Source organism: Oreochromis aureus, linkage group 2, assembly GCF_013358895.1.
Source record: "Oreochromis aureus strain Israel breed Guangdong linkage group 2, ZZ_aureus, whole genome shotgun sequence".
Classification (NCBI taxonomy): Eukaryota; Metazoa; Chordata; class Actinopteri; order Cichliformes; family Cichlidae; genus Oreochromis; species Oreochromis aureus.
This window is the reverse complement of record NC_052943.1, coordinates 33,151,947-33,171,276: the sequence shown is the minus strand read 5'-3', so window position 1 is coordinate 33,171,276 and position 19,330 is coordinate 33,151,947. Positions and strand designations below refer to the sequence as shown.

Genomic DNA, 19,330 nt, shown 5'->3' with positions numbered 1-19,330 from the left:
TCATTTAATCTGAGTTGTATGCCTTTGCCAGCGTGTAATCCAGTTGGCTTTATGGTTGGTTTATGGGGGGGGGGGGGGGACACAGTTGTGCTAAAGTTTGAACATTTGAGAAAGACAGGAGAAAAAAAAAAAAAAAAAAAAAAACCCCACACAAAACAAAACCGTATTCAGGAACCTTCCAAATAAATTAATCACAAACATCAGATGTCTTGTTCCATTTAGGCATTTATAAAAGCAATGACACATTTCTTGTTCAGTTTATTCACCTTTTAAAGAGGTAGCTTGAAAACTCAAAGTAGGGACAAAAAGGTTTAAGTACATTTCTCAAATAAAGATGATTCCATCACCATCTGGAGTTTGGAATATTACCCAAATAAAACGACAGTGGTACAACATTACATCTAGGCCAATAAAACAGATGACAAATGTTAAGCCAGAATGAGAGGAACAATTCATGCATTTGTCTGTTATTTAGCCTCTTGTACATTAATGCTTGTCTGATTATACAATGGTACAATCAGACTTCAGCACCACATCATCTTGCCATTTTGTTATGACCCTAAATGAGTGATGCCATAAACTTAGCAGTAAAGTGTTTACTAGAAAGCCATTTCTCATAATCTGCAAACATAGCAATTGACATTTGGTGGCTTTCAGACAGAATGTTGGTTTAAGGGATTTCAGCATTTGCTTCATTTTTCCAAACCAGAATTTAGAGCCATCTTTTTTTTCTTCAAAACACCACATGGGAAACTTGCATTTCTTAATCATTGAGCTCAGTTGCAAGACAACCTCAGAATCATCCAACTCAAAATGTACACTTGCTGTGCGATCTATTGTACAATATAAAGCGCCTTGAGGCGACTTTTGTTGTGATTTGGCGCTATATAAATAAAATTGAATTGAACTGTACTCCAGTGTAAAATGTGTGTTCAATATTACCTATTGATGCTGCTGCTTAGATTAACTGACATTAAAAGGCAAACATTTTGATAGATCTGGTTTTAAACCTTCAAATGAGGGATTAGAGAGAAAAAACCCTCCTCTTGAAATCTAAAGCCCCTGTGAGGTTGAGGTATGCAGACAGAACTCCACATTACTGACATGAGATTTGCCGAAACTGGTTGATGTAGCCAAGATAGCAGTTGCATCCCCAAGTCATCCAAAACCGCCTGTCAGAATCACTGTCAACACAAAGCACAAGTATAACTATTATTATTCTTATTCAATCTGCACACTGAAGGTAACTGAACTATTACCAGCAGCATGTTTCAGGCCTTCAGTCAGGTTCTGGTAAATGGTTTTTACTTAAACCTGTGCCAAAGTCCTGACTTTCTCTCCCAATACTAAGATTCTCCAGCAGAGATGAGCCAGTCTCTGTCAGAGCAGTACAAGATTGGGTTCACACCATTTCTCCACACTCTACATCCTTCATGTACATCACACATCACACTACAGTCAGTCAGCATGAGCTCCTTGCAGCATAATGTGTAGTTATTCACTAATCAGTGCATACAGGGCAAAAACTTTAATACTAGTAAAAGTTGTCAGTGAGACCCACCTTCAGTCTGTAGATATCAGTACCACAGATCCTCTGCCTGCAACACCACCACCATTATCTCATCTATTCACAACAGCCTTTATGCTCAGCGTCAGGCCAGTGTCAGTCTCAGTGTAATAACTTTAGATTTCCCACACACCACCCACCAAGAAACTGATTTGAATTGTCCAAGAATTTCCAGCCTGTGTGTCTGGCTGGATGTTCTCCTCCCACAAATGACTGATCAGTGCATCCCCATCTGAAACTCATGCCACTTTGGATGGAGTAAAATCTGAGTAAGCAGCAACATCTAGCTGCTGTAATGATGTCAGGCTGTGGCATCAGTTGGTCCCTGTTAACTACACTAGTTAAGAGTCTGAAGCAAATCTAGTTTAACATCAGTCTGAAATTACACCAGGAATGACAAAGATGTCAAAATGACAAGACTGCTAAATAGTTCAATGCAGAACACTTCTATAAACTGAATTCATAAATTTACCTTTATGTCTAAATGCAAGCAGTGTGTAGTTCTATTCCATTGCCAACACTGGGCCATCATGTTTGTTCAATACTGGGTGCCAGCATGTCTGCAAGAGAAAACATGAATGCAACATCAGGATAGTCTTCCAAGATAAAAATGTGAACGCCTACACATTGTCAAGACGTTTTTAATTTGTCTGCATCTTCAGATGCAAGACAAAAATCATACATCATTATCTGAGAAGGGATCCACTTTAAAGTGAAAACGCAAAGGAAAAACAATGCAATGGCACAGACCATATTTACATCAAGCCCTATTTTCTAAACTGAAGTCGGGAGCACACAAACGTGCCAATTTATTCTTATGTTGTCGCAGCTACTTCCGCTAGCAGACTTAAAATAAGTGATGCCAAGTACTGCCATAAACACTAGCTTGAGACCAACCACATACTTATGTTAGAATCATTATGCCCCTATCGTGGACTAAACCAATCGGAGATAGTCAGGGGCGGGACCTCTGATTGGCTGTGGTCCAGTTGAAAGTGCAGTTGGAAGAGCGATTTCAGGGCTCGCAAAATCGCTAGCCCGACGTCCCGGGGCTAGCGATTTTTCCAGTCGGGCTACCAAAATCCATCTCAGCCCTGCCCGTCGGGCTATCATAGGAAGGAAAAATATGTGTCAATGATTTTGCATTTTCTTTCGCAAATGTAGCTGAGTAATTATGTTATTGGCATCGATGAGCCACTGTCATTATGTTACATTGAAATCGCGTTTGAATTTGTGCTTGTTTTTTGCTTTCACTTTGCGATCGTGCGAACTGTGTGTAGAGAGCGGCAGCACTGATTGGTGAGTGACGATTAATTGCGCACCAATTCCTCTGACGTCGTCTTATCACTCATTAGCTTACTATTCAAACGTGACAAGTGAAATCTCCCACAGCAAGCTTAAACACGTGAGAGGTTGATTGCGCAGAGAATCGCTGACCGTTATGTAAGTACCTGTGTAAAAGCAGCAGGATTTACGCTGGAATTTTAGTTCTGCTGAGCCAAATAAGACAGGTCAGGGTGAAGAAGGCACAGCCAAATAAAAGCCTACCACAAAACGGAAAAGTTATGACAAATCAGACTATGAGGCAAAAAGAAAGCTCAGCTTTTTTGGTTTCATGGACAAAAGAATTTATGTGGCTGGAATATGACGAGCTAAATACATAATGTTCTGCCGGGTGTGTCGTGAGTTTCATTTCATTTGAGTCGACAAGCGCCTTTGTAACTGGGACCAGTAATTTGAAGAAAGACCCCATCAGAACCCATGAGAAATGCAAGAAATGCATTATTGCCCAGTCTGCAATATCTTTCCCAGAACAAACAGCAATTGCAAAAAACATACTAAAAATAAACCAAGCAGAAGCAGAAGTCCTGAAAAATCTTTCAAAAGCGTACTATGTTGCAAAGAGTGAACCACCATTGGCCAAATTTAGCAGTTTTTGCAAACTTCAAAAAGCAAATGGCCTCGATCTTGGTTCCCCTTACCTCTTACCCTTGACTTCAGTGGAAATTTCAGATTCAGGATCTGACACAGACTGATTCATGTTCTACACAGTTCTTGCAAGTTCATAGAAATTTCTGTTCAATTAGAAACAAGTATTTGAGGTGATGATTGTAATTTTTATACAGTTGTGATTTGTATTTAACAATTTTCTGATTAATTTTTGTTTCTGTTACAATATTATACTTTAATCTATAATATTGTAAAGGAAACAAAACATTAAAAAATTGCTCTTTTATTCGGGCTACTTAAATTTATTTTGGGCAACCAAAAGCTGAAGAGTGCCTGCCCGAAGGGCTACCAGAGATTTTGAAATTTTGCGAGCCCTGGATATCGATTCATTAAATCCTGAATTGACTTTTAAATATAACTGTTTTGCCAGAAACGCCAGATTCTCAGATTAAAGCTCACAAAACTATTTCAACAACCACCAAACAGCAAATGAGAGCAGGTACACGGATTCCACACAAAGACGTAAACACAGAGCGGACCCGACACATCAGAATCATCTTTGTCTTTCTTGGCTTTCTCACCCGATGGCCCGTACACGCTGTCGGAGCTCACCGATTCTGATGCGTCGGGTCCGCTCTGTGTGTCTTTTTGCGCTAGATTCTGAGCTGCGGGTTTCGTCTCTCTCCAACCAAAATTCACTGCGCCAGCAGCAAAAGAAGCAGCAAACTACGCTTCACATTTGATCAATGTCGTCATGAATTCCCTCTGACTTTTGCCGTTTTGCTTCCACCACGATTTTAAAAAAATAAATAAAAATTATACTTCATGCACAGCTCTCTCGCGCTCTCTGTACTTCAACAACAGTTTCCCATCTCAAATCTGTTTTCTGCATTATTCATTCGCTTATTACCCACCAGTCTACCATTGTTTACAGCGCTGTCGGCCGCTGGCTTTTTTTTTTTGTTTTTTGGTAACTTAATGACCTCGGACAAGAAAGACTAATTTCGGCTGTTCAATACTGACGACATTTAAACTTTTTAAAACTATGCAAAATTGCAGAATATTTTTAAGGTTATCTGCTATAAAAAGCCAGGCCAGGAAAATCTCCTTCATGTCTTTCTGAGTTTTTATTCTCAGTTACTTTCACACAAAGGCATCTGCTGTGATGTTCACAATTCTGATGAAGTCTCACATGTATCAGTACTGTTAAATGATAGAATTATAGTATTTCTGACTGTCTGAGGCTAAATTGAATCGAATCAGGACTTTGAGAACCGGAATCGAATGGATTATAGAAATCAGTGATGATACCCAGCCCTAGTGAGTAGCCTAGGCCCGACAGAAGTGGATGTAGCTGTGGGTAATAAGAAAAGACGAAGAGAACTATTGATAGCGTTTTTGTTAAGTTAAGGACTGATCCGTCTGAAATTCATAGCCAGTGCTCTGCAGGGCTCGCAAAATTTCAAAATCTCTGGTAGCCCTTCGGGCAGGCACTCTTCAGTTTTTGGTAGCCCAAAATAAATTTAAGTAGCCCGAATAAAAAAAGAGCAATTTTTTAATGTTCTGTTTCCTTTACAATATTATACTTTAATGTATAATGTATAATATTATATTATTCCTTTACAATATTATAGATTAAAGTATAATATTGTAACGGAAACAAAAATTTATCAGAAAATTGTTAAAATACAAATCACAACAACTGTATAAAAATTACAATCATCAACTCAAATACTTGTTTCTAATTGAACAGAAATTTCTATGAACTTGCAAGAACTGTGTAGAACATGAATCAGTCTGTGTCAGATCCTGAATCTGAAATTTCCACTGAAGTCAAGGGTAAGAGGTAAGGGGAACCAAGATCGAGGCCATTTGCTTTTTGAAGTTTGCAAAAACTGCTAAATTTGGCCAATGGTGGTTCACTCTTTGCAACATAGTACGCTTTTGAAAGATTTTTCAGGACTTCTGTTTCTGCTTGGTTTATTTTTTGCAATTGCTGTTTGTTCTGGGAAAGATATTGCAGACTGGGCAATAATGCATTTCTTGCATTTCTCATGGGTTCTGATGGGGTCTTTCTTCAAATTACTGGTCCCAGTTACAAAGGCGCTTGTCGACTCAAATGAAATGAAACTCACGACACACCGGCAGAACATTATGTATTTAGCTCGTCATATTCCAGCCACATAAATTCTTTTGTCCATGAAACCAAAAAAGCTGAGCTTTCTTTTTGCCTCATAGTCTGATTTGTCATAACTTTTCCGTTTTGTGGTAGGCTTTTATTTGGCTGTGCCTTCTTCACCCTGACCTGTCTTATTTGGCTCAGCAGAACTAAAATTCCAGCGTAAATCCTGCTGCTTTTACACAGGTACTTACATAACGGTCAGCGATTCTCTGCGCAATCAACCTCTCACGTGTTTAAGCTTGCTGTGGGAGATTTCACTTGTCACGTTTGAATAGTAAGCTAATGAGTGATAAGACGACGTCAGAGGAATTGGTGCGCAATTAATCGTCACTCACCCATCAGTGCTGCCGCTCTCTACACACAGTTCGCACGATCGCAAAGTGAAAGTGAAAGCAAAAAACAAGCACAAATTCAAACGCGATTTCAATATGTCACATAATGACAGTGGCTCATCGATGCCAATAACATAATTACTCAGCTACATTTACGAAAGAAAATGCAAAATCATTGACACATTTTTTTCTTCCTATGATAGCCCGACGGGCAGGGCTGAGATGGATTTTGGTAGCCCGACTGGAAAAATCGCTAGCCTCGGGACGTCGGGCTAGCGATTTTGCAAGCCCTGCTCTGACACAGTGCCATCAATCTTTGAATGCTGAAAAAGCACAGTGTATCCAGAAAACACATAATATCCTGCGATAAAGGCACTGCCCAAGTGTCCCCTCTCCCCACTGCCTTTCAGCAGCAGGCAGCAGCAAACAGGTCGTCAGAGGAGCCAAGATGATGATTAAGTTTAACATTTTCTACAATATTGACAAAGCACCTTAAGCACAAGATTGTTAGTTAATAATTTAGAAATGAATATTGTCTGTATGGACTGCAATTCCCCCCCCCCAAAAAGTGCACATGGAAAACTGCGGTGTTAAGCGATGCGGTTGAAAAATTTCAGTGCGCCTAACTTTTGTGAAAAGTTATTCTAGAGCCCTGGGCAAAGGAGAAAAGATTTATTTTGTTGTCTTGAATAGACCTTCCCCCGAACATTTTTTTAATTGACTGGCTTTTATATAGCCGTTTAATAGCCAATAAAGCACTTTCTAATTGATAATTTAGTTTTTTGGAACTGTTTTTATTCCCAAAAGTAGAGTTCTCAAAGTTGAGCCTTAACCGCAAGACTAAATCTAAAAGACTTACCAAATAAAGTCACTGCCTGTGGTGTCTGTTTCGTAGTAACAACATGGCGGTGCCGCAGAAGTGTCCACTGCAGCCTGTCTATCTGAACCCACTGGGAAAAAGAAGCGCAAAACCAGTTAAAAACGTACAGCATGAGAAGTACAGAGAGTGGTAACAGCAGACATCCGTCATTGTTTAGCACTCTGTACTTCATCTCTTCGTATGTTGTAACGTTGCTCCTCGCACAGGAGTAGCCCACAGACTGGTTGTTGCATATATTTTTTTGATGCTGTCTCCCATCAAGAGCAACCACAAGTAAACGCGGACTACCACTGCACTACAACCGCTCTGCGCAGTCATGAAACGTTCGAGTCGTGTTTTAACACCAATTTCTCTTAAAGTAGAAAATCGCTAGTTTAGAGCATTGAGTCATTTCTCTAAATGCAGTATTCCCGCATGTCGCATGGATAAATTACACTCTCTTTAGTCTTTTTCCTTGTCAACGCACTGCACGGGCCTTTACTGATCAGACGTACTCACCATACAGAAATTCATTCCTTCTGTAACACATCTTCCTGCCGACTGAGAGGCCGACCATGGGTCTCGTGTTAATTTATTAAGCGCGGATACCGCTGTGCATTGTGGGACAGGAAGCTCTTCCATCTTTTTTTTTTTTAACCTTTATTGAAAGAATTATCATATACAAGACAAGTCAAGGAAACAGACCAGTATTGAAACGATTTATATTATAATGATGGTGAAGCAAGTCATTTTAACTTTAAAGGGAGAAAATAAAAGTATCTAGGGTATAATAATAAGGAACATAGGCCTTTTGACACAGGCAGGAATATTCAGAATAGCAAGTACTTTGTGATTTTACAGTATAGTACAGCAGTTTTTTATTCATATTAGAAATAAGCTTAAGTGACTTAAAATAATGACAAGAGTAATTCAAGAAGACGGTAAACAGAGGAGAGGTATTTTTCCACTGTAAGAGCCAAAGTCAATGTTTATGTTTTATTTATTTGTTATGGTGGTACAGGTGTATAGCTTTACCTGCATCTCAGGTGATTGCATGGGGGTGTGGTCACAGTCTATTTACCTGATCTCGGTGCTCGCAACAGGGGTGTTGGGTGAGTGGTTTGTGGGCAAACTTTTCTGTTGACCGTCATTTTTTTGGCACATCAGTTAATGCATGCGCTATTTGTAATTTGATTCAAAGTGCAAAAGTTTGTTTTGTTTTGTTCTTAAAATAAATACGCAAAGTACAAGTATGACTCATTATGGATTATTGGAGGTGCGTCACAGGGACACAACCAACTCAGCCGGCCGCGGCTTTATTTATGGATGAAAGTTGCAACATCCACTTACATCATAGGTGTCAAACTCTGGCCCGTGGGCCAAATTTGGCCCGCAGCCTAATTACATTTGGCCCGCGAAGCCATACCAAGTTACTATTAGACCTGGTCTACTGGAATTATACAGCTAATATATATATTGCTTAGTATTACGCTTTGCTTGTTCCATATTCAGTTTTTCAGCAAAACTTGTTTGAGTCCATAAGAAAAGATTCATTCTTATATCTGGAGGAAGATTTTTTTTTTCAATAAATATTAATGTTAGCCCGCGACTTTGTTCCAGTTTTGAATTTTGGCCCACTGTGTATTTCAGTTTGACACCCCTGACTTACATGAATGAATAAAATACTTACATAACACTATTGCAAAATTGAAAACATCTGAGATTTCAGAATCTAGATTGTCCATAAAGTAAAGAACATCCTTAGATGTGAAAGAAGGTATATTGGAAATTCTGAGTGAAACCCAACAGTGTATTTCAAATCAAAAAGCATTAACATATTGACATTTGAAAATTAGATGCTCTAATGTTTCTGGATCGGAAGAACAGAAAACCCAAGAGTCAGACTCAAAATTAAACTTTTTATACAGGAATTCTCCAACTGGATAAATGGCAGCTATGATTCTGAAGTGTGGTTCTTTCATTCGATCGTGGCTCAAGAGTTGGCAGTTCGTCTTGTGATTGGAAGGTTGCCGGTTCGAGCCCCAGCTCGGACAGTCTCGGTCGTTGTGTCATGGGCAAGACACTTCACCTAACGCCTATTAGTGATGGCCAGAGGGGCTGATGGCGCGATAGGGCAGCCTCGCTTCTGTCAGTCTGCCCCAGGGCAGCTGTGGCTACAACTGTAGCTTGCCTCCACCAGTGTGTAAATGTGAGAAAGAATGAATAGTGGAATTGTAAAGCGCTTTGAGGGTCTCGAAAAGCGCTATATAAATGCAATCCGTTATTTTAGGCGCAAGTGGGTATTTTAGGTAAAAAGAAAATGACTTTTTTTCCAACATGTTGTCAAGGTCATGTCTGACATTGACATTATATGACATTTATATCCTGTTCATATCCTGTACATAGCTTGTACTCACTACAGCCTGTACATACTTATAGTTATAGAATATTCATAACATACTTCACACTGTGTACATTATATTATTTCTGTAATATACTTACACATCTCTATTATTGCTAATTTATATTGTAATATATCTATATCACGACTAAAGCACTTTCTGGATGGATGCAAACTGCATTTCGTTGCCCTGTACCTGTGACATGTGCAATGACAATAAAGTTGAATTCTATTCTATTCTATTCTATTATAGTTACAGAATACTATTTGCTTAAAGGTATTAGAGATTAACTTATTATTAAATTGTTTGTCCTTTATCGAGGTATTACCTATCGCCAGTGAAGGTAAACATGTTCTTATTAGTGAATACTTTAAAGTATTTGCGATAAGAGTTAACAAAGGTATGGGTATCGCTTTACAAACCTTATTATAATTATTAAATGAAACATCTATTTTATATTTATCAACAAATTCTTCGTAACACAGCAAGTTTCCGTTTTTATCAAGAAGATCAAAGATAAAACATACACCCCTATCATACCAGTCTGATTTAAATAAGGACTTCTTATTGATGACTATAACCCTATTATTCCACATCACAGAATTGTGAGGTGAACAATTGTGGGTGAAAATTAGTTTCCCAAAATCCAAAGCTTGCTTATAGAAACTAGACAACTTAAGAGGAATCTTAGATATTTCAAAATCGCATTTGAGCAAAAAATCTAACCCCCCGACCTTATTAAAGAGTTTGTTTGGGATATGGTACCACATGGACTGAGGAAAGGAAATGCAGTCTTTTAACCATCTGAGTCTGAACGCAGCAATAATGGATTCAAAGTCTAAAGCTTTTAAGCCCCCGTTTTCATAGTCTTTAACTAATTGTGATTTGCGTATGTAATGCGTATATAATTTTATTTTTCCAGATAAAGCTGAATATAATAGAATTGGACAGTTTAATCATTTTTGGAGATGTACAAATTGAATACCAGGGGTATAGAATGCCTTTATTGTCACTATACAGTTGTACAATGAGATACAGATATGGTATATGAGTCTTGAAAGTCCTTCTGCTTTAGACAGTAAGATACGACCTAATATGGATAAATCACGTGTTAGCCAATGATTAAATTTTTTTTAAAACTGCATTTAATCTAGGAGTTATGTTATTAATCTCTCGATCATTAATATTTTTACTGATTATTAAACCAAGGTATTTTACCTCCTCTTTTACTGGAATATTGTTAATAATATTTTGATTACAGCTGTGCACAGCTAAGATTTCACATTTTTTAAGATTTAGTGTTAAGCCAGATGCTTTTGAGAATGAAAGGATTTTATTAATTGCAATAGAGACCATATTTATATACTTTAGAAATAAGGCAGTATCGTCAGCAAATTGACTAATTTTAAATTCTTTATCAAGAATAATTATGCCTTCCAGATCTGAAGAGAGTTTGATATCAATGGCAAGCATTTCTGCTGCAACAATAAACAATAACAGGCTAACAGGGCATCCCTGTCAAATGCCACGATTAATTTTAAAACTATTAGAAAACCCTTGCATGAGTGCAATACTACTTGTTATATCTCTGTACAACATTTTCACTACACTAACAAATCTGGGACCAAAACCCACAGCCTCCAAAGCTTTAAATAAAAAAATTATGCTCCAAAGAATCAAAAGCTTTAAAGAAATCAAGAAATAAAATAAGGCTATCATGAGGAATTAAATGATTGTAATCCAACATATCTAATACTAAACGGGTATGATGATGAATATGACGTCCTTTTATAAAGGCTGACTGTGTCTCATCTATTATTTGAGTTATTCCTGTTTTTAATCTGTTGGCATAGACATGAGCTAACAATTTATAATCACAGCAAAGAAGTGTGATTGGTCTCCAATTATCTAAAAGGATAGAGTCCTTGTTTGGTTTAGGAAGTAAAGAAATTATTCCTTGTTTCATAGTTGGAGATAGCATCTGATTATTTATACATTCATTAAATACCTGGGATGGAATGGTGCTGTGCCTAACTGGAGGGCAGGCTAACTGTGAATATGAGGAGCAGCCTGCCCTAGGCCGCAGTAACAAACAACGGCAACAGAACCTGAAAAGACAGCGCCACCTGCTGGTCAGGCTCAAACCAATGTGGATCATAAAGATCCAGATTGGTCTGAGCTTGAAGGAGGAAGAGGAAGGAGAAGAAGAACAGCCTTGTGCAGCAGGAGCAACAGGCATGGCTTCTCCGGAATTAATAGCCGAAGAAGCAGAGAAAATGGTGGAGATGGTGCGTAAGCGGTTCGACGAAGAAGAATTTTGGGAAAAATTTAAGAAACAAAAGGCAAAAGCTAAAGGGAGAGGAATCCCGTGTCCAGATGTGAGGAAGAAGGTGCACCTTAAGCTGCGGTTACCTGGAGTAAGGGGTGTTGACTCCTGGGATGGATGGATACAGGGCACCCTGGAAGAGGATACAGACGAATGCAGTGTGGCTCAGAGTGCAGGACGGAATGAAGATGACTTGGGAGGATGGCACGCGTTTGAATCTCGGAGAGAGCGAGAGGAGATGGAAGAGCAATGGCTTCAAAGTGGAGGAGAGCCTGGAGATCACCTGATGTGTAGAAGTCGTCAAATGAAAGAGGTAGAAAAAGCCCAGAAAGGGGCCAAACGACACCCCAGTTCTGCATTAGAAATGCCCCTAGTGGTTGCAGGAGTGGGTGAGAGAAGATATAAAACATAGGGGGTAGGGAATGTCACATCCCTGGTGCAGATGCTGCCACCCATCGTTGATGGAGGGGCAGGCTGGATGAGACAACTTGATAAAGTGACATCAGGCACACAGCTCGCCTTGGGGGATTTCCGAGCCATAGCTGGCCGGTGCATTACAGTTACTGCACTGGAAGAAATCCAAATACTGGCGACTGTCACTACCAGACCGGACTCCACACCCTTTTTTAGAGTGCAGGAGCAGATTGGGAACGCCGTGCGTCAAAAACACCCCACCCCAAATGCGTCTGCCATTATTAAGTGTCACAATCAGCGGGGCTGACTGTGTGTAGAGTGAAAGGTGGACCCAAATGCAAACGAAACAAAACGTGAAACGTGACTTGAATTGAGGTTGAGGTTTATTGAGGTTGGCAAAAATAACTGCAAACAAAAGGCAAGGCAAGACTAACAATAAACTAAACTGGGTGAGCTAAATAAAATAAAAACCTACAACAGGAACAAGGACCTGACATGAGAAAACTTGACACGAACTCTTGGCCTTGAAACAAAGCAGACAATCTGACAATGACACACTGAAAACAGAGGACTTAAATACACAGGAGGTGATTAGGGGAAGTGGGAACACAAGGGGGAACAGCTGACTGACATGAGCCTAATGACAGGACAGGTGAAACTAAATACAATAAACAAAGAGCACACAACTCCTTCAAAATAAAACAGGAAACACTGAAACTAGACATGACAACACAAGCTTAACAGACCTAACACGTGATGAATGATACAAGAACCCAAACACCGAAACCAAGGAAACAATAAACAATGACTGCCTTTAACCTCAACTAAAGGCTAAATAGGAATGACACATGAACTAATCACAAATCTAAAATGAGACAAATACAAAATTTACTCAGAGCGCTGAGTCAGGGACCCAGCCTGTGACAGTTAGAGTGGAAGCCTGAGCAAAATCCCAGAGACTATGTTGAGAAGGTGAAAGAGAAGTGGATGCAGAACACAGGACACAATCGTTCTGCACGTGGTCTTAATCAGGTACAGTTTAGAAAGGCTGTGCTAGAAGGGGTACCAGAAAAGGTAAGAGAAAAAAATCTTGGATGACCCTGACTTAAAAGGGGCAGATGCATATCGCTGGCTGGGGCAATCTACAACACACCAGGGCCTGTGTTGCTTGCTGAGGCCATCTACAACAGAAAAGAGCCTGTGCTGCTGGCTGAGGCCATCTAAAAGACACCAGGGCCTGTTCTGCTGGTTGAGGCCATCTAAAAGACACCAGGGCCTGTTCTGCTGGTTGAGGCCATCTAGAACTCAAGAGGGCCTGTGCTGCTGTCTCAGGCCATCTGCAACAGACCAGGGCCTGTGCTGCTGGCTGAGGCCATCTGCAACAGACCAGGGCCTGTGCTGCTGGCTGAGGCCATCTGCAACAGACCAGGGCCTGTGCTGCTGGCTGAGGCCATCTAAAAGACACCAGGGCCTGTTCTGCTGGTTGAGGCCATCTAGAACTCAAGAGGGCCTGTGCTGCTGTCTCAGGCCATCTGCAACAGACCAGGGCCTGTGCTGCTGGCTGAGGCCATCTGCAACAGACCAGGGCCTGTGCTGCTGGCTGAGGCCATCTGCAACAGACCAGGGCCTGTGCTGCTGGCTGAGGCCATCTGCAACAGACCAGGGCCTGTGCTGCTGGCTGAGGCCATCTAAAAGACACCAGGGCCTGTGCTGCTGTCTCAGGCCATCTGCAACAGACCAGGGCCTGTGCTGCTGGCTGAGGCCATCTGCAACAGACCAGGTCCTTTGCTGCTGGCTGAGGCCATCTACAACACACCAGGGCCTGTGTTGCTTGCTGAGGCCATCTACAACACACCAGGGCCTGTGTTGCTTGCTGAGGCCATCTACAACAGAAAAGAGCCTGTGCTGCTGGCTGAGGCCATCTAAAAGACACCAGGGCCTGTTCTGCTGGTTGAGGCCATCTAAAAGACACCAGGGCCTGTTCTGCTGGTTGAGGCCATCTAGAACTCAAGAGGGCCTGTGCTGCTGTCTCAGGCCATCTGCAACAGACCAGGGCCTGTGCTGCTGGCTGAGGCCATCTGCAACAGACCAGGGCCTGTGCTGCTGGCTGAGGCCATCTGCAAAAGACCAGGGCCTGTGCTGCTGGCGGAGGCAATCTGCAACAGACCAGGGCCTGTGCTGCTGGCTGAGGCCATCTGCAACAGACCAGGGCCTGTGCTGCTGGCTGAGGCCATCTGCAACAGACCAGGGCCTGTGCTGCTGGCTGAGGCCATCTGCAACAGACCAGGGCCTGTGCTGCTGGCTGGGGCCATCTACAACACAACAGGCCTTGGACTGCTTGCTGAGGCTATCTACAAGACACCAGGGCCTGTGCTGCTGGCTGAGGCCATCTACAACATACGAGGGCCTGTGCTGCTGGCTGAGGCCATCTACAACATACGAGGGCCTGTGCTGCTGGCTGAGGCTATATACAACACACCAGGGCCTGTACTGCTGGCTGAGGACATCTAAAACACACCAGGCCCTTTGCTGCTGGCTGAGGCCGTCTACAACACACCAGGGCCTGTGCTGCTTGCTGAGGACATCTACAACAGAAAAGGGATTGTGCTGCTGGCCTTCTGTGTCTCCTTCTGTGTCTCATTCCCTCGTTATTCCCCAGTGTATTTAAGCCCTGTGTTTCTCTGTGTCAGTGTTGCGTCGTCCCTCAGAGCTGTGTGATTTTTCTCCCCTGTGTCTCCTTGTGCTTTAGTTTTCCCAGTTTAGTTTTGTATTGTTATTTGTGTCCTACCACGCCAGGAATAAAGCTGTGATTTTTGTGTTCAACCCTCGTGTCTGAGAGCCTGCATTTTGGGTCCAACTCCTGCCTGCCACACAGCGATACTTGACAGAACGACGCGACCAGACATGGACCCAGTGGCACTCAACCCATCAGAAGATCTGTGCCAGGACATTATTTACTCTGTGGAGAAACTCCTTCAACTCTGGCTTGAACATGAGGGGAGGGAGTTTCATTGGGAGTTTCATACCGCGGGAGTTTTCTTCCTTCATGCTGGTCGGAGTTTACATCCCTCCTCAGGCCAACGCGAACAACGCACTGTGCGAGCTGGCTGACCAGATCACCACCCTGGAGAGGAAATTCCCGGACTCCTTTACAATTATCCTTGGGGATTTTAACAGAGCAAACCTCAACCACGAACTCCCTAAATACAGACAGCATATAGACTGCCCCACCAGGGACAACATCATACTGGATCACTGTTACACCACTCTAAAAGACGCCTATCGCTCTGTGCCCCGGGCAGCTTTGGGACATTCTGATCACTGCATGGTCCATCTTATTCCAGTTTATAGGCAAAAACTCAAACGTGCCAAGCCTGTAGTCAAAACTGTGAAGAAGTGGACTAACGCAGCAAAGCAGGAACTGCAGGACTGTTTTGACTGCACTGATTGGACTGTTTTTGAAGCTGTATCTGATAACCTGGATGAGCTCACGGACACTGTGACATCATACATCAGTTTTTGTGAAGACGTGTGTGTGCCAACAAAGACCTTTTGCACATACAACAACAATAAACCATGGTTCACTCCTAAACTCCACCATCTTCATAAGGCCAAGGAGGACGCCTACAGAAGTGGTGACAGGGCCCTGTACAAGCAAGCCAGGAACACACTGACCAAGGAGATCACAGCAGCTAAAAGAATCTACTCCCAGAAGCTGGAAGAACGGCTCTCAGCCAACGACCCTGCGTCAGTGTGGAGGGGCCTGCAGGAAATCACCAGCTACAGACGCCCCCCACCCACTGTTGAAGCAAACAAAGACCTGGCCAACGAGCTAAATACATTCTACTGCAGGTTTGAGACAGACAGACTCCCACGCCTCACCCTCCCCTCCCCAGAGACACCGCTTCAGACACCGACCCCCAACACACCTTCCACCTCTCCCCCCTTCACCCTCACCCTCTCCAATCCAGTCTCAACGACCACCCCACCCTCCCAATCCAGACTCAACGACCACCACCACCCTCCAATCCAGACTCAACGACCTCCATCACACCTCCCACCCCCTTTCCTCCTCCCTGAAACTCAGAATACACACTGAGGATGTGAGCCGACTATTTCAGAAACAGAAGCCCAGGAAAGCCCCCGGACCAGACGGTGTTTCACCCTCCTGCCTCAAGACCTGTGCTGAACAGCTGGCTTCCATCTTCACTCGCATCTTCAACAGATCCCTGGAGCTGTGTGAAGTTCCATCCTGCTTCAAACGCTCCACCATCATCCCTGTTCCCAAGAAACCCACCATCACAGGACTGAACGACTACAGACCTATCGCCTTGACGTCTGTGGTCATGAAATCCTTCGAACGACTGGTGTTAGCCCATCTGAAGGACATTACAGGCCACCAGCTGGACCCTCTGCAGTTTGCCTACCGGGCAAACAGGTCGGTGGATGATGCAGTGAATATGGGGCTGCATTACATCCTGCAACACCTCGACCGCCCGGGAACTTATGCCAGGATCCTGTTTGTGGACTTTAGTTCGGCTTTTAACACCATCGTGCCTGAACTTCTCTCTTCCAAACTCTCCCAGCTCAGCGTGTCTCCAGCTACCTGTCAGTGGATCACCAGCTTCCTGACAGACAGAAAGCAACAAGTGAGGCTGGGGAGATGACCTCTGAAACTCGGTCCCTCAGTACTGGTGCCCCTCAAGGATGTGTCCTCTCACCACTACTGTTCTCCCTCTACACTAATGACTGCACCTCCAAGAACTCGGCTGTTAAACTCCTAAAGTTTGCAGATGACACCACCGTCATTGGCCTCATTCAGGATGGTGATGAGTCTGCATACCGGCAGGAAGTTGAGCGGCTGGTACTCTGGTGCAGTCAGCACAATCTGGAGCTGAACACTCTTAAAACTGTAGAGATGACAGTGGACTTCAGGAGACATCCCCAACTCTGCCCCCTCATCATGTCAGACAGCCCTGTGTCGACTGTGAAGATCTTCAAGTTCCTGGGTACCACCATCTCCCAGGACCTGAAGTGGGAGACCAACATCAACTCCATCCTCAAAAAGACCCAGCAGAGGATGTACTTCCTGAGACAACTGGGGAAGTACAGTCTTCCACAGGAGCTGCTGATCCAGTTCTATACTGCGGTCATTGAGTCTGTCCTGTGCTCCTCCATCACAGTCTGGTATGGTGCAGCCACAAAACAGGACAGGAGCAGACTGCAGCGGACTGTACAGGCAGCAGAAAGGATCATCGGCGCCCCCTGCCCTCCATCCAGGATCTGTACCTCTCAAGAACCAGGAAACGGGCAGGAAAATCATCACAGACCCTCACACCCTGGACACAGACTTTTTGACCTGCTGCCCTCTGGCAGACGGTACAGAAGCCTGCAAACCAAGACCACCCGACACAGGAACAGTTTCTTTCCCCTCGCCATCTCCCTCCTAAACAGTTGACCTGTCACACTGCTCCCACTGCCAGACTGCAACTGCACCTTATGTACATTCTGTAGTATTCATTCCACCTCATTTCATTTCTGTATTTTATGTACATAAGTTTAGTTATTTATAGTTGGTTTACACAGCTTTGTGTATGTATGTGTATGCATGTGTAATGTACATATAGACGTGTGTGTGTGTGTGTGTGTGTGTGTGTGTGTGTGTGTGTGTGTGTGTGTGTGTGTTTTACATTGCTGTGCTTGAGAGTCACCATCTACCGGAACCAAATTCCTTGTATTTGTCTGCACATATACTTGGCCAATAAACACGATTCTGATTCTGATTCTGATTCTGATTGCGCTGTGGAAACAAAGCTGCAGTCTTTAATTTCCGCTCTTCCTTGGCTACTAGGTGTGCCCCACCTGCTTGAACAGGATTTAATCCTAAATGAGCTCCACATTCATCCCCCAGCTGCTACTGCTCACCTGCCCGACTGGCCGGACGTGGAGCTGCCCGGCCCATCGGAGCTGTCATCAAAAGGGAAGCAGCGATCACGCCGCCGACGCCCATCACCACAGCCGGACCCCGAGACTTCTGAGTTGCCGGCTGTGGTGAGTGAAAGAGACAATAATCAAGAGTTTCCTGACTTAGAGACAGTTTATTCCGAGACCGTGTTTTTTTTTTTTGTTTGTTTGTTTTTTTTTCCCTGTCCCATTTGGTTCTTTAGCCGTCAGAATTGTTGTTTGAAGACCAACAAGGATACCAAATGGATTTATTTTGCCAAATGGATCATCATGGCATTGCCGTATTGGTCCATTTGATCAAACTTTGTTGTTATTATTTACTTTATTTTCAGTTGTAACAGATGGGACAGACATGACTGGGGGATAGGAAAGGGAGAAAGAAAGAGAGGAAGGAAAAGAAAAACAGAAGGGAAAAAGGACAGTGAGAAAGGGCACTTACAAAGACAAAGAGAAAAGAAAAAAAATCTCCTGGATCACCTGTTGAGAGAAAAAGAAGAGAAAACAAGCAAAAAAACCCCCAAAAACAAAGCAACATACTAAACACAACACCATCACGTTAATCTAGCTAAGTGTGAACAGCAGTAAATACTAAATATTGAATGTTGTTGTGCAGCACCCAGGACAGACAGCGCACAATGTGCTTTGAAGTAGCAGCTAAGAAAGGTGTAGTTTATGTCTACGAACAGTGAACACCCGTGTGCACACCTGTGTGGATCAGCGGCTTGTATACAAAAGGTTTCCCCATGTAACGGTCTGCTAGAGGGTGTGGAGGGCCATAGCCCCGTCCCCCAGGGCATGAAGCAGGCATGGAGGAGATCCAGGCTCCAGACATCCAGAGGCCCCAGAGTGCGAGAGCCCAAGGAGTACCACCGGAGGGGCATCCGTGCCACCCTCCTGGGAAGGGCTGAGGAGATCCCCAGACGAGGGGTCACCCAGTAGCCACGGAGCGGAAGCCAGAGGGGCTGCACGGGCGTGCCCGCCCGGCTCTGCCGGCAGCCAGCTGTGCCAGAGTGAACCGAGTTGCAGGCCCCGAGGCCGGAGGCCCGAGAGCCCCTTTGCCCGGAAGAGGCCTGACCGAGCGACAGGCACCAGGCCCCGCCAAGTAGCCACCGGGAGTGAGCTGGTGTATACCTGAGCACCCAGCCCCGGACACCAAGAACCACCAATGCACCAACCCCTGAGGGCATCAGTTACCAGCAGGGAGTGTGGTGAGGGGAGATAGGCCTCACACTTTGGAGGGCCTGGGAGTTCCCAGGAGGTGGAGTCTAAGACCCGACCTGACATATAGACACAGACAAACAGGCACACACAGACACAAACATGCTTTCCCACCC

At 43.6% G+C, this 19,330-nt stretch overlaps 1 protein-coding gene and 1 long non-coding RNA gene across 2 annotated transcripts; one reads left to right on the top strand and one right to left on the bottom strand.

Moving 5' to 3' along the window:
- Window positions 1–207: 207 nt before the first annotated feature.
- LOC116333250 lies at window positions 208–7,502 on the bottom strand. The gene is made up of 4 exons (XR_004200441.2): window positions 7,410–7,502; window positions 6,891–6,981; window positions 2,040–2,127; window positions 208–1,184 (listed from the first exon to the last, which is right to left on the bottom strand). It is a non-coding gene; the product is annotated as an uncharacterized LOC116333250 (long non-coding RNA).
- A 7,522-nt stretch (window positions 7,503–15,024) lies between these two features.
- LOC120441345 lies at window positions 15,025–18,070 on the top strand. The gene is made up of 4 exons (XM_039615923.1): window positions 15,025–15,590; window positions 15,762–16,002; window positions 16,322–16,368; window positions 17,944–18,070. The coding sequence occupies exons 1-4, from the start codon at window positions 15,025–15,027 to the stop codon at window positions 18,068–18,070; spliced, it is 981 nt and encodes a 326-aa protein (XP_039471857.1).
- Window positions 18,071–19,330: the final 1,260 nt, after the last annotated feature.